Raw genomic sequence first — 17,078 nt, forward strand, 5'->3', positions numbered from 1 at the left:
TAAAAAAAAATACTCAACTACACCCTGCACCGTAACACATGGTGTGTTTATTTAAATACATAACTACACTATGTATACTGCATTTCCTTCATCCATGCTCACTTCTATGACGATTTTACAGAATGAATCTCTATCTATTCATCCATCTGAGTGATATAGTTTAGTTACCCATATTAGGTTTTCTATGAGCGAGGCGCGCAGTGTGACTCATAACAGTGTATAACCGCCCAGGTTTTGTTTTGGTGTGTGAAGGGGAGTTGCTGGGAGAAAATGTTGAACCAATATATTCAAGAACTGGAGCAGGTAGGAGAGATTAATGAACGTTTTAGTCTAGTTCACGTCATTAACTCAAGTGTAATTAAGGTGTTATATGGTAGGTTGTCCAGGTGTTAGTAAGAGTTATTTTATGAGCGGACACCAGATTCTTGTAAATGTTTCGGGCAAGAATGGGAGACAATCACATGTTAACACCAGGAATTGGAAAGAATTAACCAGGAATATAAATGTTAACTAAACTGCTATCACTAGAAATTGGTTGTTGATTTTCTTTTTCTTTTCGCAATACATATTAATTGGATGAGTTTAAGTATAATAAAAAAAATGACATTTTTCTATTATGATTTTAAGGATTTTTTTTTTTAAGAATTTTTCATTTACTCTATCTTACGATCATAAATTCCTTGTTAGTGGGCAGGGCATGAAGGATGAGGGAAATTACTGGGTAAAAACACGGTGAACGCTGTTGTTATGGCATTAAAATTATGCCTCTAGGTGCATTTGTGACGCCACTAATCATTTTCTTACATTTCAAGAGTCCGGCAGCACATTTTCTTAGGCTCCGTCATTGTTCGTTGTTGATATAGATTCTGTACCATTAATCCTGATCCTTTAAATACAATAATTACGCATCTTTACTAAATTTACAATACATTAACACCAGTCTATTGTTCTTTTGTTTGGTTATTAAATACATTTAGCCTTCTTTTCATATGATCAATATAGAACCAATAAATTATGTGTGTCATATTTTAACTTTTACAGGATATTGTAGACTGATTCCATTCTCTTTTAATTGTTTTGAATAGCGTTAACAGTCGTCACACTTCTCTATTAACTGTCTCTCCTCACAGGGGGGGTGGGGGCATCATTTCGTCCTTTGAACATAATGGCGAGTTGCTAAGGTTGTGCATTTTCATATCGGGATTTATCAAAACTAGTTCTTGATGATCTCGCTTGATATCTTTCATTTGTGACCATGGGTTAATTTAGAACACTTGCAAATGTTCCAGATGTAGAAGAGACTTACTTCTTACATATTACGAAAAACAACAACTTTCATTGTTATACGAGATCCTACGATTATGTCCACAGACACGGTACAATTAATCGGTGCCGTTTCAAATATTAAGGTAAGTTGTTTAAGATTTCCATTTCTGTGTTTAATATTATGTTATTCGCATTATATAAAAATAATGTAGTTCAAAATTGTGCAAAGAACCTGATAGAACCTCACCCACAAACCCTGGGTATATAAGGTTAGGTTCTATGGAGAGTGTTAGGTCAGGTTCTATTAGGTTCTATGTTATCATTTCCATTTTTGCATATCATAATATTAGTGTGTAGAAAAATTTAATCAAAATCGTACATTTCCTTCTGGTGATAGCAGTTTCGTAAACCTTTACCGTGCTTTCTTCCATCCTGAAAATAGGGTAAATTAGCATTTGTCGGCCTAACTCAATTTCTTAATTAAAAACACACTTGGAAGCTGCCGTGCTTGTGTGTATCGCCGCACTAATGATATTATGAAATTGCACAATCTACTGATAAACACCTTTTTGGGGATACTGTATTATTATTATTATTATTATTATTATTATTATTATTATTATTATTATTATTATTATTATTATTATTATTATTATTTTTGTTATTATTATTATTATTATTATTATTATTATTATTATTATTATTATTATTATTGTTGTTGTTGTATTAATCTATTTAAGAATTTTGGGTATTATTATCATTTTGGTCATCCTGGAAATCTTAGGAATTTAGGTTAGGTTAGGAAGGCTTGGATATCTAAATAGAAGGATGACCGAAACTATAATTTTACAGAATTTTTTATCATCAATGTCTCCACCCATATTTTCTGAAGCTGATGATGTTGTTTTTAGAGAGTGTGAAATGGAATGCATAGTGTTATTAACGTATGAAATGTTCTGATTCCTGTTGCTCAAGTAAACAGCTGACTAAAGCACAGTAAACATGATGATGGCATTGCTTATGAAACAAAAATTTGTTTTATTTTGAGATAAGAAATAAATTTTGCTCTATAAATATTATTCATTAGGTTATGGGTTAATTTGGACCCTTGTTCTTAACTATTTCAGCACCAAACCTACAAAGTGAATAGGATTTGCACCTTATGTAATACTGATTTTGCAAAACTGTATAATGTATGTTCATCAATGTCCTACTTCCCACAGACACCAACTTCAATATTCACATTGCCAAGTTTTTTGCTTTATATTGTTCCATATACACAAATTTTAGAACATTTTTGTATAGAAAAGGATTTATGTCTTACTAAATTTTGTAATACAGGGAGCCTCCCAAATGCACAGGGGTTAGGTTCTGAAAATGGCCGTTAATCGCCAAATCCGCAAATAACATTTGTGTACAAGGAAATATATATTCCCTTTAGGTGTTTGCCCTTTGGACAATTATTTCTTTTACCTGTATTGTATATATGTGGGTGTGTGTAGACACACAGACAAAACACATACAAATACTGTAAATAATAATGGGAAAATCCTCTCACTAATAATCAGAAACAAATTTATTCAAAATGTGACAGTCTACCCTCAAGCCCATACAGTACTTTATTAATACAGTAATAAAGCACGGACTTGAGGGTAGACTGTCACATTTTGAATAAATTTGTTTCTGATTATTAGTGAGAAGATTTTCCCATTATTATTTACAGTATTTGTATGTGTTTTGTCTGTGTGTGTGTCTACACACAGAGGAACAAATTACCAGCAGTGATGAAGCTGAGATCATGAATGAAACCATTTGTAATTTATAATTTATGGATTACCTGATAATTAATCCCCCCCTGGCCATTTAGGGTGGTTAAACTTCAGGCTTCTTAAACTGAAGGATGACTTCGTGTGAGCACTTGGAGGGCTGAACTTCTGGTTATCCATAAAGGCTAAAATTACTAAGGGTTTCGTTTGTAGTCTCAGTATTGACTACTGTACATCCTACTTATCAGCTACCACTTCATTATATGATTTGTTGGAGATAAAATGAACGAGCCTAATCTGCCTGTCCTAATTCATTACATAGCCTAACCTAGATGCTGGTTGGGTAGGTTGGTTCATCTTAACGGTATATCCAATGAATCATACACAGTAATGAGGCAGTAGTCGGTCAGTGTTGGGAAGTACAGTATTCCTGTGGATGAAATGAAACCTCCAGAGCATCGTAGTATAGCCTGCAGTACACTAAGATTTCTTTCACTTCATGCTGTACAGTATTAAAGAGGTCCTCAGCTGCAGTATTATAGTATAACAAGGTATTAACTATTGATATAGGACCATATCCATCTTTGTGTCAGCAACAGACATGGTGGTTGGCTGCCATGTGTCACTGAAATGGTGATGCCACTGCTGCATATTTTCACCATACAAATACAGTACAGTACTCCTTTCACCATCAGGGTAGTGGCCCATGTCAATACGTGTACTGTAGTAGTTACTTTTTTGGTTAAAGCCCTTGTTGATCATGTGACAGTGACTGCCAAAAATGTGACTAATAAACTACTCAGCTCCTGTCCTGTGTAGAAGAAACAGGACTTGTATAAAGAAAGAGAGTTTCACAAATAGAGTAAATGTGTGTATGGCTGTGTAGCAATTCATAGTACTGTATCAAGACTCATTTAATCATTAAGAATATTTACTCTTCACTGTGTATTATTGTTCTCATAATACCGTTGATTTATTAATTGTAATAAATATGCTCTACAGTATTGGATTCCCAAATTCATTCACAAATATATTTCTTTCCCTTGTTGGCAGGATCCATTTGATGGCGAGGAGTTTGTTGAGAGACTAGCATGGAGAGTCAATGCTAGTGTGTCTCCTCCAGGCAGTACAGAGAGTGTCTTTAACCCTGACCTGCTCCATGAAGCCTTCACACAAGCTATTAAGTTCGTAACATGTAACTGTGAAGTCAATTGTTGTTGAAAGTGTTGAATTGACAAATACAGTACAGTATGGCTTGTAGTTCTAACATTACAGATGTGAAGATGTGTAATTGAATGGGCTGTTACTTACTTTATAGTATATAAAATTGCAATTGATATCGTTAGTTTGCAATAAACAAGGGGAAGAAGGGAAAGAATGTACTCAAACAATTCACTTACTACTTTTCATTTTATTTTATTTTATTTTATAATACTTTATTATACATGTACAGTATTATATTTTCTGTATTTCTAAGTAACATTGGAGCATAGAAATGACATTAATATTATATTTTCTTTACTGTATTTCCTGGGTAAGTTAGAGTAATGAAATGGTATTTCCACAACTTGTATGGTTTCTTAGTGTAAACAAACACTGCGGCAGTTGGCACTCGGCCACGAATTATGAATATTTGATGGCTATATTTAAAAAGAGCTACAGTAGTAATAGAGGTACCAGGGAATTTAAGAAAACGAATTTGTATTTTGTGAATTATGGAGACTTCACTCTACTGTATAAGCATAAGAACAAGTTCACTGAATTACTGTACCAAGCCTTGTGACTAATGTTCATTGTTGGCCGTTTAGACACAGTATGGGCTTTGTTGATAAATTGTATCAGATTATTTTTTATATTCCTATTTCCTACCATTTTTATTCCAGGGACCTGCAGGTGCTAGATGAGAGAACTGCTAAGAAGTGTGAACGTGTGGAGGCGGAGGTTCGAGAAGAGGAGGTCCGGCATTGGCATAATGTAGCACAACTCTTAGACAACAACAAGGTGAAAAAATGTTTCTAAATTTATCTTATTTTCCTTCATACTAACTGATGCATTGGTGCACAGTTATTTGTCATAGAGTGGTAAGTCATGTTACTTTTCCACCTACTAACTCTTAAACTGTGCAGTACAGTACAAATCTATGGTTACCTCTGCTATGCACAAAAAAATGTAGCTAATTAAAGATTAAAATTTACTTTCTTTGAGTACCCAGTACAGTACAGTACAGTACTTTCTTCTTTAGTAGAGTACTTGGTGAGGGCTATGCAGCTGATTATTACAGTCCATCATCCAGAGTGACAGTAAGTCACCCGGAGTTTAATTTAAGGCATCAAAATTTAAACATGCACCATCTATTGACATGTACAATGAAAGACAAAAATCATGTCGTGAAATGTGGTGAAAACATATGCCAAAGGGCTAAACTTTTGGTGCACTCTGCCTTGTGGTAGGGGACTCTCATAATGTTTCACGAGTTGTATTTAATCTTCGGACAAAACCGCGACACAACTTTTGTCTTTGATTGTATAATATAGCAGTGAAACATGCACCAAATATTGATATGGGAAGCAGTTTAAGGGTTCCTGGAAATTTTTATACCAAAAAAGGTGCTTTTTTTTTTTTAAAGAATGGAATTTGTAGTTTATTTTCAATGACATAATATTCATTTTTGTAAGACACAACTCTTAAATTAGTATTATTTTTTGTTACAAACTTCTCAGGATTCAAACATTCATATGAGTACAGCCACTGTTGTATGATACTTCTGAATGTTATTATATCACAGGCTTTTCAATGAAGTGTTCTTAGTTTTTCAGTACTTGAAAAAAAAAGTATATTATTTCACCTTGTAAAAACTACATTCTAGAGAAATTTCCGAGTTCCTCAAAACCCATGCTACTGTGCCGTAAATTTATTTATGGGTTTTACTTTTACATTTTTGTCACTTCAATATAATTTTGCCAAGATACAGTAATTAACATTGATATAAGATGGCCAGAGAGAAAATGACCCCCTAATTCTTATCATTGGGCAGCTTGTGAGTTATCCACCCCTCAGCAGTACAGTATATTCGTCCACCAAAGGCTTGTTGCACCTTGATAGCAGGAAAGAAAAGAAAAAATGTAACTTCAGAATTTTGCAGTCATTTAAAGATCTTATTTCAGGAAGCCTTCCAGAGCTTTCAAGATCTAGACAGTCACATCAATAGTGTAGCAACAAAGGTTGTTCATCTTGGTGACCAACTAGAAAGTGTCAACACGCCAAGATCTCGTGCAGTCGAGGCACAGCGTCTTATGAACCACTTCAGGGAATTTCTCTTGCCTGGTCCTCTGGTTTCAGAAGTATTCACTGACAAAACAAAGGTAAGGAAACACCCCGTATGTTAGATTGAAAATACTGTACTTAAAATTAGGAATTACTCAAAGTGATAAATGTACCATAATCCCTGATGTTTGACATGATTATATAACTGTACAGTACTATGATATAAAAGTTAAGTAACAAACTTTGTTATTTGATAATAGAGTCTATTTCTTATATATGATAAAGGCAGTGGATATTTTGCTGTGACCAGCAAAGTTCCTACTAATGCTATTTTACCGTGAATACGCTCTGATTTGCTAAGCGTCCCTTACTGGTGAACAACGCGAGAACTATATTTGAACGTGACTCTGGCAGCATTTGGCATTTATTTTGCTGTGAGTCGATCATAGTGTAGCTATAAACATACCTAACTATATTTCTGTTGTGCCTGGAAACTTATTATAAAAGAGGCGACATTTACTAGAACCTAACCTAACCAACCAAAGAAAACTTATGTAACCTTACCTAACTTCCTAGCCAGCAGGCAGACCCCGCCATATTAAACAGAAAGTACTTAGCCAATCAGAGCGCACTCACGGCAAAATAGCATTAGTAGGAACTTAGCCGGTGACAGCAAAATATCCAATACGTATGATAAAAGGATCAATGAAACCTTTAATCTCAGTGAGTGATTGTGTACAGACTCATAAACTACTGTATAGTCATAGAAGTGCAGCAGTGTTGTTGTGTGATGACTTACACTGAACTTGTAAAAGAAGAGTTCAAGTTTCAAATAGAGAAATATTTGCATTCTGAACATATGTTTTCAGATATACGAGGCAGCAGATGTCATTCAGAAGCTACACCTAATAGCACAGGAGCTCCCATCTGGCAAGTAAGTCATCCATAAATGTATATTTTTTCTGTAATGTGCATCAGGTACTTTTTATGAGACTGTTTTACCTGCTGTCTATGATATTCAATTCTTTCTTATGTACTTAATTGGGGTATGGTAGCTGAGTACAGCATATGCCTAGTTTACTCAGTCCTTCATTGTATGTAGTGAGTTTAATAAAGCCTCTGCCCCCCCTCCCCCCCTTGAGTTATGGCTGACATGATAGTTCAGCTGGTTGGTTCACATACAGTATGTGTGAAAACAATTCACATAGATTATGGAACCAGCTGTTCCCATCTTATGGGTTAGTGTTAGAAAGGGCATCCAACCTTAAAACTTTGCTTCAGGTTGCCTGATAGCAACCAGGTCACCAGAACTGTACCCATCCCCTGGTCTCTACTGCATTTTCTATGCTGGTGCAGTACCTGGTGAGCAGGGTGGGGTTTACCTAACAGCTGCCTTCAGGTAACCATAGCTAACCCACTCAGGCATGGAAAATGGCCATAAGATATTGATGATGATAATTGCAGTTTTGAAACTGATATTTACAGTTTGGATCCATTTATGTTCTGGTCAGTGTGTAGCAGAAGTGTTAAATACAGTGCAGTATAAAGACTATACAGTAAATCCTGACTCTAGGTTTTGTCATTTTTTTTAGGTTTGAGAATGCCAAGCAAAAGATTGCTGAGAAGTATGACGAGATTGAACGTTCTCTTATTATGGAGTTTGTCAAGGCTCACCGGGCAGGGGATAAGGACCGGATGAAGGAGATCGCCACTACTCTGTCACACTTTAAGGGTTATTCACAGTGTGTTGATGCCTTCATTGAAGAGGCACAACATGTAAGTTTTCTGGCAGGAGAAGCAGGATACTTTTTACATTATGAATCCTAGATGAACTCTTGTATTTAATGTACAGTAATTGATTTTCCAGATTTAGAATAAATTTTATATAATAGATTGTTTACATTTACTATATAATTATCCGCTAATCACTTGGTTTGCTTCTGCAGGGTGCCCTACGTTCCCGAGACCTCTACATGGAGGTGGTGCCACTCTGCCATCGGTCGGAGGTTCTTATACGGGAAGTGTTCACAAATCCAGAGCAGGTCATGGGAAAGTTTGTTCTCAACATATTCCAAGGACAGTTACAAGTAAGATTACTTCTTTCTTGTAGAGTCAAGATCTTGTACCGATAAGGTAAATCTTGAAGCCATTTGCAGCATTTTCAGTTGACATATTTTGATATTAATTTCTTCAGCACAAGTGTTTGATAATTTCAATGTTGTCCATCTAGGAATACATCCAGGTGAGGCTTGACAATAAGAGTGTGCCAGAAGTGTACTTGAAAAACCTACACGAGTTATACTGCCAGACCCTCAAGCTGTGTACGGATCTACAGCGCTTCAACCTGGGTAATGACTCACAGTTTCTGTCCAAACTCACCAAGTCCATCTTTCAGCGACACCTACACTCATATATCAGGTGGGCTACTGTGGTTTGTGTGAGGACTTTCTGAAATCAAATATGAATTAATTGAGACAAGGATGTATATATATTTTTTTAATTATAGATCGATTATGATGTTTCATTGTTTAATGAATATTGTTGTCATGTAAAAGAACTTATAAATACAATATCAAATTTTTTTTTCTAGTGTGGAGACCAGATATTTAAGAGAGAAATTCAATATGATCTTGAATCGCTACTATGAAAGCAAAGGTCATCAGAAGAAAAATATACAGTCTGGAGGGTAAGGTCAATAATGTGTCTTTATCTGTTGTTCTAAGGAATATTCTCATGTATCAAAGTGTAAGTTCATCTGATAAGGCAGTAAGAGTGAACAGTGACTGAAGGGATAAAGTAGTCTGTCATCCTTGATTGTGACCCCTTGTGTTTTTTGAGGGACTGGGGCTGCTTTCATGATGGTGTTAGTCTCGGGGAGGAGTCCTGTAGTAGGGAAGAGTGTACACTACAGGTATTAGGGTGAAAGAATTATACACAGTTTCAGTACTGACCTTCATCCATGGCACTTTTCTTACCTCTCTTGTTTAAGGTACAGTCAGTCCTCAATTATAAAAGCTGAGATACGTTCCTTTGAAAAAAACTTCCCAATTATCTTAAAATTCTCTTTAACATGTTTTTAATGACAATTTTTGGTGTATATAATGATTATAAGCCAATGATAAACATAATAAGGGAAATGCATGCCGTACAGGAATAATTTTATACTTACGAGAAATTGTAGCGCTTGAAACTTATTGAGAAACTGTGCTACTAGTTGTGAAGTGTGACACTGTGAGGTCCAGCCAAGACATGTGTTTTTAATTTCACGGTGACATTCCAATTGATTTTTTATTAGGTTTTATCCAAAGAAGAAATGCTAAACTTATTTTTATAACATTTTATTTATTCCTTCCACTGACAATAGATTAAACTCTGAGATACTAAACATGTTAGTGTTCCCATAGTTAAAATACCTTGAGTCAGCATCTTGCCACTGCTTCACCTAGTAAACCTTTGAGCCATGATAACTAAAGCTATACATGTGTTTTATTTTTTACTACTCTTAACACAATACAGTTCTGTAATGTTAGTTTTAGTGTAATTGTCTTTATAGACTGACCATGTCTGGTACATGAAGCCCTCAGATTCCTGTGTTAGCCCCTCTACACCTTATAGTGTTAAATTTTCATCAGCAAAATCTGAAGCATTTGCTGTTACCCCTATATGGGTGTCACACAGGTGTAGTACAATAATAACCATTTGCTGTATTAAAAGTAAACCAATCTCTAGTAAGAATAAAATGAGTATACCTTTGGGTTGTTGTTACTGCATAATGTATAATTTAGATGTTAGTCCCATCATCACAAGGTGTCAATGTACAGTATAGCAACAGAAGATTCATTAAAATTATTGAAGATAAGTTGATGTAGTTTGAGGTTTTCATCTTGAGGGAGAATATTGTCTCCCAGACTAGTGAGACTGTCAGTAATACTGGATGTGTCTGACAACACAATACCTGTTATATCATATATTTACCACAACTTCTTATTTCTAGTATTAATGACATTCGACGGAATATCCAGGACGTGATTGGCACCAAAGCTAACATCAACATTGGACCTGCTGTAGAAAATTATGGTGGAGAAACGTTTTTGTCTGAGGAGGTTGCAATCTCATTGCTTCAAGAGACCAAGCAGGCTTTTAAGAGATGCCAAATGGTGAGTAATATCAGATTAAGATCATCAATAATTTACTGCTATATGTATAAGTGATGGTAGGTTGTGTGAAGGAACAAAGTTAAAATAGATACTAGTATAATTTTCTAAGACTCAAGTAACTGCCTACCACAGTTCTAAGGTTCTGCTGCTGGCAATTTTTTCAGTGATTGTCACACATTCAGGTCATTCCTTTATATTCATTGTTTAAGAAGTTAACAGATATATTGGAGACAATGAAGATATGAAAGTTGTTTTGAAACGAAAGAAAAAATTACATAATGAAATTTGTCATTTATTTGGTGGCTTCTCTATTCAGTGTTGTACAGTTACCTCCCCTTGTAGTTTTTGTGCATTGACTTAAATCCCAAAGATAGACTCAGGTGTTTCAGATCACTACACATTTCAATGAAGGTCTTTGAGAATTATAAATGAAATGTTAAATAAGGGCGCTGAATTTTTTTCCCCGGGATTACACAAATCTTTACCCTTCTGACATATTTTAAGTCATGTGTTATAAAGCCAAATACTATTTGTGGTTTTCAGTTGTCCACACAGTCAGACGTCCACAATAATGCAGTGCAGGTATTTGATCTTCTCACAAAGGCTCTACTGATTGAACATGTTGACTATGCAATAGGCAAGTACAGTACTATATTGTTGTGTATTGTTGTTTTTAACCTTTAAGATCTTTCTAAACTTAACTAATTAAAGATTATGTTTAGAATTGGGGAAATGGAAGTTTAAATGTGAAATTATAAAAGCTTTAGGATGAGAAGCTAATTGATGGTAAAATAAAGTGGAAGAGTGTGGAAGCAAGTGAAGTAAAGAGTAAAATTTTTCATAAAAATGTATGGAACTTTAAGGAAATGGCAAAAATGGTTTAAGAAATCTTGGAAGTGTAAAGGTAAACTTTGCTGTTTCCAGGTTTCCATTGTCTTTATATACTGTAAGGCTTGATGCACTTATTCCATACTAATTAGTTAGGAAGGATATTAGGTTATTGGAAAGGGTTATAGAAGAATGATTTTTTTTTTATTTTGGACAGGATATCCATAACCTTAAGCTTGTATTTTTTATCCAGAACTTGGGCTGCAAGTCATTCCTGGAGGTGAGGTTCGGACACATCCAGAGATCAGTTTCTTCGAGGTGCTTCACCAGAGCAGCTCCATGATGAACCTTCTTGACAAGTTATTTAGTGACACACTTGTCCCTCTAGTTATGTAAGTCATAGGATTCCTTTACTTGGATATTTTATATTGTATATGAATGTTGATATATTTTTCATTATTTCAGGGTTTTCACTTTGAACAAGATGCTACCACAGCTGAAATCTGGGCCTGAACTAATTCTTTCATGGAACTAAATGGTTGATTTTTGGATTTAAAATTATTACCCTGACACTAGAGGCTGCAAGAGACTGTGCAGCATGGAGAGCTGCCATCAGGTAGTCATGACTAACCCTCACAAGCATGGAAAATGACTGTAAAATGCTAATGATGTATGATTTCTTCTTAGCTCTACACCCAAACATGGAGATTGCTTGCAAAAGAAGAAACAGTTAGGAACAAACTTGGAGCAGAAGTTGGACCATGGGCTGGACCGTACCTTATCAGCCATAGTCAGCTATGTTCGACATGTGTTGACAGTTGAACAGAAGAGGACAGATTTCAAGCCTGAAAATGATGACATGCTCATAACAAATGTTACAGTGGTATGTTATTTAGTTTATTACTTTTTTTTTCTGAATGTTGATTAAATGTTAAAGTTCAATGAGTATTGCAAATTATTGTCTTTCTCCTGCACAACACTGGTCTGACCTTGACAAATAAAACCTTGCAAACTTTTCTAACCCTTCACAACAGCGATGCCATTTTAAGTATTTTATTTGGCTAGAACCAGACAATTTTATTCAGCACAGAGAGGCCCCTATAGACAAAAGGTTCAGCACTTTTGAGTTATGGTTTAGTTTTTCATGAAAATTATTTGTCACCCATTGTGTTTCAGGCTTGTCAGAAAGTTGTACGATATGTGAGTGGAATAGCTGAGCGTATACGGGACTCCCTGGACGGTCATAACTTGGAGAGTGTACTCCTAGAGCTTGGCCTTAGACTTCACCGGACTATTCTTGATCACCTCATGAAGTTTGAGTACAGTGCAACAGGTCGGTAATATATTATTTAACCGTGTAATTCTCTGATAGCTTTTATCAGGTTATGGAAGATTAGAAGATGAGATTTGTAATTTATGTCGAATACATTTTCCAAATTTAAGAAACTGACAAAATCATTATTAGTATAATGAAGGTTTGGAGAAGCAGTGGTTTTTTTACATAATCATCATCATAATTCCATTTTATTTACATTTTCCTCACTTATATGAAGACTAATATTGACAAGGAAAAGTTGATGGAATTATGGTCAGGTAACTTGTACTGTACTTATTTTCAGGAGCAATGGCTGTAATCTGTGATGTGAATGAATATAGAAAGTGTGTAGCCAGTTTTAAGGTGCCGCAAGTGAACTCCCTCTTTGATACTCTTCACACCCTTTGTAAACTTCTCCAAGTCTCTCCTGAGAACCTCAAAATGGTTTGCTCAGGAGATCAGTTGGTAAGTAGATTAATTTGTTTCCTAATCATCGAAATGTCATCAATAGCAGAATGTTTTATGCCATACGTTTGTTGGTATGGTACAGCAAAACCTCTATAATTCAGAATAACTGTAACTAACCCTTATGGAAATGAAGGAAATTATGAATCATAATAAATACAGTAAACAGTGCAACATAAAACATAAGTCATGTAGTAATAATTTCTATGACTTGGCACAACTTTCTTTCTGTTTTGGTATTAGAGTATTGTACATCAGCCGGTGCCGTACAGTGTCAGGTCTTCACCTCCAGCCCAAATAGATGAGCCGCTGCTGAACCTCAGTCTTTTATTTGAAATGTTGCGTTATTTTATTATTTTGTTTTATGAGATGATTATTACTTGAATGTTAGGTAATAATAGTAGAAATGTTAAGTTGTGGAATGTATCCCAGGTTTACATTTATCATATGTAATTGTTTGTGTTTCATGGGACTTCTGTTCTTGCAAATTTTGAGGTTAGGAAATACAGTAGCTGAATTATAACAAATGATGAATTATAGAGGTTTTATTGTACAAGCTTTCATAGACTTAGGGCAGAGGTATCACATGGAGTCTCTGTTCCTGTATTATAATAATGGAAGCCCCTCGAAATCGAGGATGGCCAGCCCAAGGGCCACCTAGGTTCGAATTTGTTTAAGGTGTAGAAGCTGTCGCCAACACAACAACCACACCCTAAGTTAACGAGTTGCATGACCCAATGTCAAGGAATAGTCCGAGAAGACCGGACAACTCGCCAACTGCACTGCCTAACCATTACCCCGGAACACGATCCGCAAATCGATTAACATCCAGGTTCCCAATTACTGCTGGGTAGAGAGGCAAATGGCATAAAGAAACTTTCCCATAGTTTCACCCAGCCCATGGATCGAACTCGGGTCTGCTCGCTTGCGAGGCAAGGATGCTGACCATTACACCACAGGTGTATTATAACATGATGTCAGTCATGTGAACCTGGAGGAGATCTGTTGTTTGTTTTGACTGTCTCTCATCTTGTATGTTAGTAATCATGATATGGAAATCACACACCAGTTTTTCATTAGTGCTAATAAGATCTACATGAAATTAATTTAACAGGTACTGTACTGTACATACCATGAAATATTATTGTGAGTAATTATCAATATTGTCAAACTTGGTGTATCAGAGTCTTGTTCATGCTATTAATTTTGGCATAAGCATCTGTCATTATCTGTGAGTGTAGTTACCAGATGTAAAACAATAAGTGAGAAGGGACCTTAGTACATCGGTTGAGAGACTTATTAGTTTGTGTGCATGTGTATGATATAAACAGCATCGCCTTTCATTTCTATTTTCAGAGTGGTCTCGATCGCAACGTCCTCGCAAGTTTCATCCCATTACGCTCCGACTATAAAACGGCAAAACTTGGTAATCAACTCAAGTAGATGGCCACGTGAAGAACGGTATCTTGAACTGTTGTTTTGGAGATCCACTACAGCATCTTTATATATGGTTTTGATTCTCATCAAGTTACTTTAAGTGGCTTTAATTATGTTAGACCTTAGTTCTAAGCTTTAAAATTAGGCTGTGGCTACAACCCAGGTCATGCTTTCAAATAATTTTGGCTACAGAACTGGATATACCTGGCATGTGTACAGTTTAACCATTTATGATAGAAGACTCAAACCAACAAGGACTGACTTATCCAACCTAAGTCTTAACCCTTTCACAGCTGGGGGTTACTCTAAGCTGAATAAAATCGTCTGGCGGTAGCCAGAATAAAATGGCAAGTGCGTGAAATGCAGCGAAAGGGTTAAGTTAGGTTTGACTTATGTTCTCATGCTTGTTGTGGCTTACAGTACATAAATATTATTACAGTATGAGGAAGTGGGCCTTTTGCACACAAATGCCATTTATTTTGTACACAGGCTGTGAGCATACAAGTATTCAGTTGTTTAGCAAAAATGGAAGTGAGAGTTGGACCCATGGTGGAAGTCTCTTTCCTAAAGATATTAAGTCTTCTAAAACTCTTTCCAGGTCACATTAAATTTAAGGCTTATGAATCTAATGCAGATTGGTTTTTGAACTGTATTGATCACATTCCTTACAGCTAGTTAATATTATCTGCTGGGATGGTCAGTACATGTATATATGCATATAGATATACAGCACTGTTATACAGGGGGCCCCTCAAATTTGCCTGGGATATGTTCTCAAAATGGCTGCGAATCGCCAAATCCGCTAATAACATTTGTGGACTAGGAGGGGAGGGTATATTTTTACTTGTGTACAAAGAAATGTATACCCTGTATTCCCTCTATGTGTTTGCCCTTAGGACAATTATTTCTTTTCCCTGTATTGTATATATATGTGTGTGTGTGTGTGTACAGTAGACACACACACACACACAACACAGAAATAAATAATACAGTAATTGGAAAATCCTCTCAAATAATCAGAAACAAGTTTATTAAAAATGTGACAGTCTACCCTCAAGTCCGTGTTTTATTAATACAGTAATAAAGCACGGACTTGAGGGTAGACTGTCACATTTTTAATAAATTTGTTTCTGATTATTAGTGAGAGGATTTCCAATTATTACTTACGGTAATTGTATGTGTTTTGTGTGTGTCTACACACACACACATATTTACAATACAGGTAAAGGAAATTACTGTCTCTACAACGAATGGCTCCCTGTCCCAGCCACGAAATGCCGGCAACTTTAAAACTACCCACAGACATTCTTGGGTACATCCAGGGTGTCATCCGCGAATAATAGAGGACCGCAAAATAAAAAAGCGCGAACTTGGGGGCCCCCTGTACTGTATATATATATATACTGTACAGTACATGTATATGTATAAGAGACATGTATATTATAACTATGAATATTTCTTATCAGGCTATTGGTAATCTGGCCATACTTACCTTTTGTACTTCCCCTTGACATAAAAGGGCAATTGTTTTTTAGTTATGCATTTGTTAGGAGTCTCATAACAGTAGATTGAATTCTTACATAAAACGAAGCTTTAGTTCAAATGGCCCCATCCCATCAACCATTAGAATTTGAGCCCATTGGAATGGGGTCTCCTTTAGACCTAGAGGCCCTTAGAACTGGGCTCCAATCTTAATGATTTATTTAGGTTAGGTTGGGGTCCAGTTACCCCCAACAGTGGCACTATGGTAAATTTAGCACAACTTCTGAAGATTTGTCACAACATAAGAAATGCTAAGAGGACAGTACAGTATATACGACAGTAACACATCTCTATTAAACAGACTGCACCAAGAGGAAAGTCCATTATTTCAAGGGTCCGTTACATGTGAAAACCCCCGAACTAACTTATAATATGGAGGAAGAAGTTCGTTATATGGAGGTTTCACTGTATGAGTACGGCACATTACACGTACAGTATTAGTTTCATGGTTAAGGTATTCAATGCATTTTATATACATGATCTGATCCGAGAAATGGATCAATCAAATTACAGAAAAACCCGAATTTTTATATTCGATTATTTGTTCGTTTTCTGTTCAGGTTTTGCACCTTGCCTTGGCTGGCACGTAAAATAGGTAATCTATTTACAATTACTGTGCAAACAAAAATATTTTCTAAATATACATACAGTAATAATGAAGTAAATAATATAGTAATAAATAAATGTAACGCTTGAGGTGAACTGGCGAGGGGTGAGGTGCGATGCGAGGGATGAGGTGACGAGGCGAGTGGTGAGGTGACGAGTGAGGAGGTGAGGTGACATACCAAGACACTCGCACATTAACAACACTACTAAACCATTGTCTTTTAACATTTTATTTTATAATTTCTATTTAAAATTAATTGATACATGATGGCTCAACAGGGCTACTTTTTGCACTTAGACGACTGATCAGTGAAACCGGGGCATATGGAGACGCATTATACACTACAATAATATTTATTAAGTTCTGATAAATATTATTTACTAAGTGCTGAAGACAGACCCTGTGGTAAGCACCAACCTTTTTGATCAGTG

The 17,078-nt window shown here is 35.8% G+C and overlaps 1 protein-coding gene across 1 annotated transcript; it reads left to right on the forward strand.

The window, feature by feature from the left end:
- Window positions 1-230: 230 nt before the first annotated feature.
- LOC121856230 (exocyst complex component 5-like) lies at window positions 231-15,439 on the forward strand. Its single transcript, XM_042351604.1, has 16 exons — window positions 231-303; window positions 4,086-4,216; window positions 4,916-5,033; window positions 6,197-6,394; window positions 7,166-7,230; window positions 7,889-8,072; window positions 8,243-8,383; window positions 8,527-8,714; window positions 8,887-8,982; window positions 10,291-10,453; window positions 10,997-11,090; window positions 11,535-11,673; window positions 11,969-12,164; window positions 12,458-12,614; window positions 12,901-13,061; window positions 14,418-15,439. Exons 1-16 carry the CDS (start codon window positions 271-273, stop codon window positions 14,502-14,504), a joined length of 2,151 nt encoding a protein of 716 aa, XP_042207538.1. The 5' UTR covers window positions 231-270; the 3' UTR covers window positions 14,505-15,439.
- The last annotated feature ends 1,639 nt before the right edge of the window (window positions 15,440-17,078 follow it).

This window comes from Homarus americanus, unplaced genomic scaffold, assembly GCF_018991925.1.
Source record: "Homarus americanus isolate GMGI-L3 unplaced genomic scaffold, GMGI_Hamer_2.0 scaffold48016, whole genome shotgun sequence".
Lineage (NCBI taxonomy): Eukaryota > Metazoa > Arthropoda > Malacostraca > Decapoda > Nephropidae > Homarus > Homarus americanus.

What these genes read in the sequence shown, in the direction of transcription:
- LOC121856230 (XM_042351604.1), top strand. Translation starts at nt 271, where the DNA reads ATGTTGAACCAATATATTCAAGAACTGGAGCAG. An exon ending in AACTCTTAGACAACAACAAG is followed by an intron (nt 5,034 to 6,196) that starts GTGAAAAAATGT and finishes ATCTTATTTCAG; the next exon opens with GAAGCCTTCCAGAGCTTTCA. An exon ending in CAGGAGCTCCCATCTGGCAA is followed by an intron (nt 7,231 to 7,888) that starts GTAAGTCATCCA and finishes CATTTTTTTTAG; the next exon opens with GTTTGAGAATGCCAAGCAAA.